The 7,999-nt window shown below is 39.1% G+C and overlaps 2 protein-coding genes across 2 annotated transcripts in view; one reads left to right on the top strand and one right to left on the bottom strand.

Annotated features, from left to right (window-relative positions):
- Positions 1–380: 380 nt before the first annotated feature.
- Positions 381–3,321, top strand: LOC119421744 (zinc finger protein 239). Its single transcript, XM_037689095.1, has 4 exons — positions 381–660; positions 816–928; positions 2,225–2,330; positions 2,420–3,321. The coding sequence occupies exons 1-4, from the start codon at positions 381–383 to the stop codon at positions 3,319–3,321; spliced, it is 1,401 nt and encodes a 466-aa protein (XP_037545023.1).
- A 1,298-nt stretch (positions 3,322–4,619) lies between these two features.
- The window catches only part of si:dkey-210j14.3 (zinc finger and BTB domain-containing protein 44), a 6,054-nt gene continuing 2,674 nt past the window's right edge, over positions 4,620–7,999 (bottom strand). The window contains exons 5-9 of the mRNA XM_037688565.1: positions 6,235–6,631; positions 5,897–6,027; positions 5,723–5,828; positions 5,166–5,642; positions 4,620–4,675 (exon numbers count right to left, since the gene is read on the bottom strand). Of these exons, the coding sequence (XP_037544493.1) occupies positions 4,620–4,675; positions 5,166–5,642; positions 5,723–5,828; positions 5,897–6,027; positions 6,235–6,631 (1,167 nt within the window). The remainder of the gene's footprint in view (positions 4,676–5,165; positions 5,643–5,722; positions 5,829–5,896; positions 6,028–6,234; positions 6,632–7,999) is intronic.

The following is a 7,999-nucleotide window of genomic DNA, read 5'->3' on the forward strand; positions in this document are numbered from 1 at the left end:
CATGTCAAAATTAAATAACTGTAGCTAAACGAGTTTCAAGAGAAACGCAAATATGTTACTTTTTAACTTTGACTGAGTTTATTCGTGTATAAACCAGCGATTCTAGCGACATTTCGCCTTTTACACCGGGGCTACTCTTTTAAGCACAACACCGGTGCCGGACAACACCGGAAATACGTAACGTTTGCAGCATCTATTTGGGTCCCGCTTTACGATTACCGTTAACACCATAGATATCATATAAAAGTGTTTATATGATATCTGTGGTTAACACAAAATAGCTTCGTTTGTCACGTGTTCCACAAAAGAATGTTGTTTGGAAGTTAACGTGTTTGCATTCGTGTTTGCTAAAGAATATCTTGGTCCAGCCCCAAACTACGATGGCGAGCCGCCTTTCTTTGCACTTGCAGCTCTCGACCATCATGGAGACGATGGCCAAGTCTGTCCTGGGTCAGGTCTTCAAAGTGGTGGATGAGGACTCGGCTAAACTGCGGTCGGAGCTCTCCAGGCTTCAGTTTGCAAATACAGCATTGGCAGAGAAAGTGCACAGCCTCGAATGTGAGCTAACGATTGTAAGAAACGACTCCTCCAAGCTGTGTAAAAGTCACCGAAGCCTAGGTGTCCAAACTGGCTCCTGCAGAGATGAGGAGGCGCCCGATGGTATATCTATTTTTAGAAATCATCAAGAAAGCTGTGGTTCACAAAACATTTTGAATTAACTACTTGTCGTTTTGTGTTTGTTTTTTATTTTACTGTTATTTTGGTGTAGAGAAAATAGATGAATGGGTGTGTTTTTATTTTATTTGTCTCCTCAGTCCCTGCTCCTCTCACTATAGATGAGATCTTTGGGAAAGACTGGTGTATGAACCTGTGGAAAGACAAAGACAGTCTGCAGAAACGCACAGACTCATCACAATTTCCTGAGAAGGTGAGAACAAGTTACAAAGGAACTTTTTTTTTTTACAAATATGTGCTACAACAGAAGATAATAAAGTTTAAATATGACATACAGTATTCTGAATATGTGATATATATGTCACAGTGCTGCAATAAATAATTTATTTACTACAAAAATATTTATTGCATCACTGTGATAATTATATATAACTGTTATTTATATAATAGAAAATTTAACTCCCATTCACATACATGAGGTATGTTGCTTTGGTGATAAATGTGTTTGTACTATAGATGTAAGGAAAGCTAGAATTACAAAAATGTGTTCTCTCCTGACTTATCAACTTTGTTGCAAAAAAAAGTATACTGCGTGGCGTAAAGCACGGCATTCAGGGTTGGAGAGTTATAAGCTTGATTTTCGCCAGATTCTAAATATAGCAACACAAGCAGTGTAACAGTTGAAGTCTGCTTATTATAGAGAAGTTTACACAAATTGCCTCTACTCCACTTATTTTTTTAAACAGCAAGACAGTTGGAAAATAAGCCCTCAGTTTTGCCATCATCTCTTATAGTAGATGATACTGTAGTCACCAGTAAAGAACGAATAGTAAATATTTTTAATGTACATCAGGTTCCAGTGGTGTTCCAGCATCTAAATCGACTAGTTTGAATAGTAGCTCCAGCTCAGAACTTGGGGAAATTAACTTGTGTATCCTCTGACTCCTTCCAGTCTCAACATGGCTTGTGTTATGTTCCCCTTTGCAAAAATTTTGTTTTTACTTAGTCACGGAGAATGAGGTCAGGAGGGAATTGCTATCTTTAGACCCTAAAGAGCTGGACTGGACAAGCTACCTCCATTATTTTCACCGTTGTCGTTTAATTTTGACAGTGAACTGTTGTTAATGTAATTTTTCATTTCCTTGTTGTTATTGACTTCTATGTTTTATTGTTTTGCCAAACTGTATTGTTTCCCTTCCCTTGACCCTGCAAGTACTTGTTGGTGCTGCCAGGCCAGCACTGTAAATAAGAATTTGTTCTTAGTGTTTATGCCTGCCTGGTTAAATAAAGGTGAAATGGAAAAAAAAAAAAAAAAACCTGAATATCTATTCTGTAGTGAAAATCTTTCACTTCCCATTTGCTAGACTTTCTCAATTCAAAATATTTGACTTCACCGTGTCCTGAATGACCAGCATAATAATAAACTATTTATTTTAATGATATTTCTTGTCACTTTTACACTAATATAATAATGTACTTACATAATATTACATTAAAAATAACTGTTAACTACTGTTTGTTTCTTTCTTTCCTCTGTTTTGTAAAACAGTCTGTAGAAACACTCTCTGATGAAGTAACAGTTACTGATGTCAAAGAGGGGCCATACTTGCCGGTTGCTGCTCCTTTTTCCCAGCAGAAAACTCTCAACACTAAAGGTAAAATAGGGGGAAGGAACTACAATACAATGGGGTTATATGAAGTTCATATTTATTAGCTTTACCTCTTTTTACCTTGTATACAACAGATCATGAAGAAAGCATGGCCGAGGAATCAAAGCAGCTGTCAGTGGATTACTCTGTGGATGGCAGCAGCACTAGTAGCTTGCTGTTGGAGCAGGCTGGAGAGCAAGTCATGTCAGCGGGATGTACTGAAAAAACAACTGTTCAAATGATATCTGTCAACGATACAGATAAGACCTTCAGCAGTCCTATCATTTCAATAGACTTAGAAGATGATGACGATGTTGTTGATGATGACGATGATGATGTCCAATTTGTTCAAGCAAGCCAACAGGAGCCAGCACAGACCTCTGCAGCTGGGCCCAGTCAAGACAAACAGCAGCTGTTACCAGTAAACACTGAAAATCACACAGCTGCAGAAGAAAATTCACATGGCGACATCAATGTGCGTAATGGACAAAGCAACACAGCTTCAAATATAGGCACTTTAACATGTCAAATATGTAGTAGGACATTCTTTCACACAAGCACTTTGACAAACCACATGAAGTCACACAAGTCCAACTTCTGCAGCATTTGTAAGCAGTATTTCCCCCAAGGAAAGAAAAACTCCCACAGCTGTGTGCCTCCTGTTAGCTCACAGAGAAACACCAAGTCATGCAATTTATGCGGCAAGAGGTTTAATACCCAATCAGCTCTGAGGACTCATCATGTCGTCCACACAGGAGAGAAACCATACAAGTGCGGCTTATGTGAAAAACGGTTTACCCAGAAAGGCAACCTAAAATGTCATCTGCGTATCCATACTGGCGATAGGCCTTTCCGCTGCACGGAATGTGGGAAGACCTTCACGCAGAAGGTGAACCTCAGTCATCATGTGATGGCACACTTAAATCGTGACATTGCTGGAGAAACGCCAGATGGTCAGAAACAGGTCGAAGATGGTACAGCAGAAACCTGTTTGTGACTGGGTGTGCAACAGGATCATTATATTTAAAATGTTCTAGTTTTAAGTCTAGTGGCAAAGTAGTTGATTTCATTTTTGTAATCTGTAGTGTCAAATTAAAATAACAGCAGTAATGAATAGGAATGACCTGGAATTTCTTGCAAAAAGATCTGAAGTTGTCGACTTTGACCACTCTACAAGGGATTTTAAACAACTTAAGTTTTTCAAAAATCAGTGCAGACATGCCTGTTTAGAATTTTACATCGTTTTATAATGTAGCTTGTTTTTATATAATTGTATTTACTTTTCATTTTATATGCTTTTTATGATTGTCTAGTTGTCTGTACCTCGTGTTTGTTTACAACAGGTCTTTTGTAAGAGTCGTGACTCAATGACACTAACCTTTTATAACACTATAGTTTTAAGTCTAGTGTCAAAGTACCAGTAGTTTATTTCATGTTTGTTATCTAGTGTCATACTAAAATAACAGCGTTATGAAACAAACTGTTGCATTATTTTTCTCTGTTTAATAAAAGTTATAAATTTTTATATTTCTTTTTTTTTATTATTATTATTATTATAAAGGATCTTTTTACAAATCAAAGCTTAAGATGCAAAAATCATCGCTGGCGTCTTCACATATTTAACTTGAACTGTCCGAAGTAGGTCTCACAATAAAGGGCATGAGTGCACAGCAGAAATTAGGTTTTGATAGGAATAGTTCACTCAGCTGCCATGTTGACTGCAAATTACTATAAAATTAGATCCACGGCATGTTCGCAAACAAATCTTTACATATGTATGATGCAACCACAAGAACAATGATTTGTGATTGATGGTTATGGGGAGTGGTGGCGCAGAGGTTAGAGGTGGGCCTGCGATCCGAAGATCGCCGGTTCACGCCCCGGCCCCGACAACATCAAAATTGTGGGTGGGGTAGGTGAAACGCCCACACCTGCCCCCACCTTCATTCGCCCCACTCTGGGCACATGAACAAGGCCCTTAACCCCCACCATGTGCTCCCTAAACAGGTCTCTCTTGAAAATGAGTTCTCGTGGCTCAATGAGACTGCCTGTATAAATAAAGGCTAAATAAAATTAAAATTTAAACATACAGACAATAACAGCTTTAAGAGTTTACTTTAATATATTATCAAGACAAACATTTTTTACAGTTCTGTTCTTTAAAGGAGACTGGCCTCCACACTGTTTAATGCCAAAAAAATGAGGCGTAACAATTAAAAAGTACAGAGTGGAGGTGATACCCGGGCAATCAAACAAGAGTTGTGTTACTTTGTTGCAAAGAGGTAGTTTTATAAGTTAGCCAGGAGCACCTGCCCAGGTGAACTCTTTTGGTATTCTCTGGGACAGGTGGTCTGCGACATGAGGTACATACATATGACAGAAATGGAGATTCAGCATTGTCCTCATGGCTGTTGTCTCTTTCATGCTAGTGGATGACATTTTTTTTTTTTTTTATGTTAAACTCAATCTGACATGAACAAATAGTCCATTAAGGATAGATGTTGCTTTTCTGCTGCACCCGTTGTTTCTGCCATAAAGCTAAAAACATGTCAGACAGCAGCAAAACACACTTTACAAATTACCTTTCTTCACTTTGAATATATTTCTTTCATCTATTTCAGGTTTGTATAGACAAACTGCCACACGTGTCACTGGGAGCAGTGCTGAGGACGCCACCGTCAAATACTTCTGGTTTGATTAACCAGTTGAAACACTGGTGGTGATTTAAACCATATTTATATGCATAACATTTACCACAATCCATACAGCTGTAAGGTTTTTCACCAGTGTGCGTTCGAAGATGTATATTCAGAGAGCTTTTTTGGGAAAAACTTTTCCCACAGTCTGGACAGCTGTAAGGCTTTTCACCAGAGTGCACTCTCTGGTGCAGCTTCAGGTACGTTTTCTGAGCAAAGCGCTTTCCGCACACCGAGCAGCTAAAGGGCTTCTCTCCAGAGTGTCGTCTAATGTGGACTTTCAAACTGCTCAAATAGTTAAAGACTTTCCCGCAGAATAAACACTCGAACCGCTTTGCTGGCTTAATTGGCTTTGGCAGAAAAGAGAGTTCTTTGGTTGCGTTCGTCTGGATACTGTTGGTGTAGTCGGAGTTTTCCACAGCGGCTGGAGGAGGAGGATTTGCGTTTTCAGCCAGACTGCTCAGTGTTGCGCTATCTATTAATCTGTCTGCGATTGTTGGCTGTGTGCGTTGCTGCATTTGACTTTCAGACATCATGGCGAAATTGTTCAACTCTCCTGAATGAAGTTGAAGTTCGTCAACAGACCTGTGAAAGATACCGTCATCCTCGAACATCCCAACAACTGTAAGATTAAAACAAACACTTAAGTCATGGACAGCATCGCGATTATAAAGATGTGCGTTGATTTCAGTCAGAACTTACTTTTCTGGCTGTCAGTAAGCACGATCTGTTGACCAATGGGATGATCATCATACGTCTCCTCCTTAACAAAGACGAGATCTGGTTCTCGTCCCATCATGGCTGTTACCTACAAACAAAAACAGCTATAAAGCCAGGCCACTATTTATAAACTACACATAGAAGGCTGGTTTGTACTTCTATGTTTGTCATTGCGGCGGTCTCCATGTGCTCTTTTCTTTGAGGAGGCTGCTTGTCGTCTCTCCACAGGTCCATGCACCAGTCTTTCCCAAACACCCCATCAATGGCTGGAGTAGATTGGTGCTGATCTAGAAGAGAAGGCAGATGACAGATTGTAGCACACGTATGGGTTTTTTTTTTTTTTTAATAGAACGAGTCAGCTGAAGAAAAAATGAGGCTGTGGTGCAAAATAAAGACATAAGTGAAAACAGGATTCTGTAACATGCATATGATATGTTGGGGGGTGGGGGCCTCTGGTGTGGCTGTCTGGAGAACCTTTTGTCCAGCTATCTGACCTGGAAGTTGTCTGCGGTTCATAGTGTTGTTGAAATGTCCAGGGTAACACTGTCCCTCCCTGGCTGCTCTCAGCTGGACCTCCAGTGAGTAACATCTCTTCTTCAGCGCCTCGTTCTCCGTCTTGTGCAGAGATATCTCGGTGTGAAGGACGGAGGAGCACTCATCCGCCAGACTGCTGATTTCAACCAAAGCCGTCTTTGTTAGCTTGTCCAGGATGACGGCCAGCTGTGTCCGAAAACTCCTGTTCGAGTTGTCGCACATCATATCGTCAGAGACAGCCTGAAGATTTGGGCAAATTTGGCTCGATTCCGACCGTTGCAACGTTGTTCCTTTAATAAAAAATCTTGATACGGCTCGACCGCAAAGGATTATGGGAAATTGGTACAGCTCGCCTGCCTGAGTAAAAAAAAAAAAAAAACTGTCTGGCTCAAAAGGAAATGAAGTGTGCAGAGGACATAAAGCAAAATTAAATAAAAGACTCAGGCTTTCATTCTAATAATTTTCTGTCAATTTTTGACTAACATAATAATTAACAAGACTGTTATTTTATAACAGTTGGCTGAAAACCTGTGAATTTGTTGAATTTACTTGCAGTGTGGCCATATTATCACACACATTTATGTCCGCTTTTTTAAGTGTCTGGGTATAATGAGAAATTTTCAAAACTATGTAATCTTTAAAAAATTTAAAAATAAAACATAAATCTTTAAAGGTCTTTAAAAACAAAGTAAAAGCCAAACTGCTGCGTTACCAACAAAGAAAAAGCTGCATTTCATGCTTCGATTACTATCACTTTAAATTAAATTGGATTTTTTTTTTTAAACGACAGTTTTTAAAAATAATTTTAAGCCACTTTTTAATTAACATTTTGAGAACCATTACTGCTACCTAGCGGTAAGTGTAGGAAATTGCGTAATTTTAAATTACAACAGGAGTCCTCTCAGGGCAGTGAACAGAAACATTCATATATAAAAATAATAAGTTAACAAAAACGTTCATAAAAATAATAAGGTAACACTATTTATTTGAGGAGCAGAACTCACATATTGAGCAAGCATGAAGGCGACAGTGGAAAGGAAAAACTCCCTACTAAGGAAGAAACCTTTAGCAGAACCAGGCTCAGGACAAGCGGCCATCTGCTTTGACCAGCTGGGTTTGAGAGGAACAGGAAAGAACAGATACACAATGGCAGGTTGAGAATCACGTTAAGATAGTATCAAATGAAAACTCTTCAATTTTAACAATTCATTTAAGGAAATGAGGTCAATTTGTCCTCCAGTAGCATACACCTATAGCAGCATAACAAGCCAACTATAGGATTTATCAAAAAGGAAAGTCTTAAGTCCAGTCTTAAAACTGGACAATGTGTCAGCCTCACGGACAGAAACTGGAAGTTGGTTCCACAAGAGAGGAGCCTGATAACTGAAAGATCTTCCTTCCATTCAAACTCTAGGAACCGCAAGTAAGCCTGCAGTCTGAGAGTGCTCTGTTAGGAAAATATGGAACAATAAGATCTCGAATATAAGATGGAGCTAGGTTGTTGAGAGCTTTGTAAGTTAAGATTTTGAATTCAATTCTGGATTTAACAGGGAGCCAATGGAGAGAAGCCCAAACTGGAGTGATATGATCTCTCCTACTAACTCCAGTTAAGACTCTGGCATGAACCAGTTTTTCTGCATAATTTTTATGTTTTTAATTTTAGCGATATTACGCAGGTAAAGGTGGTTCTAGTAACGGAATATTTTTAATGTGGGGTATCTATTT

Source organism: Nematolebias whitei, chromosome 15 (genome assembly GCF_014905685.2).
Source record: "Nematolebias whitei isolate Nwh7 chromosome 15, NemWhi1, whole genome shotgun sequence".
NCBI lineage: Eukaryota > Metazoa > Chordata > Actinopteri > Cyprinodontiformes > Rivulidae > Nematolebias > Nematolebias whitei.

Excerpts from the sequence above, each read along its gene's own strand:
- LOC119421744 (XM_037689095.1), top strand. The coding sequence starts at position 381 with ATGGCGAGCCGCCTTTCTTTGCACTTGCAGCTCTCGACCATCATGGAG. Across the intron at positions 929-2,224 it reads CATCACAATTTCCTGAGAAG|TCTGTAGAAACACTCTCTGA; the intron begins GTGAGAACAAGT and ends TTTGTAAAACAG. Across the intron at positions 2,331-2,419 it reads GAAAACTCTCAACACTAAAG|ATCATGAAGAAAGCATGGCC; the intron begins GTAAAATAGGGG and ends TGTATACAACAG.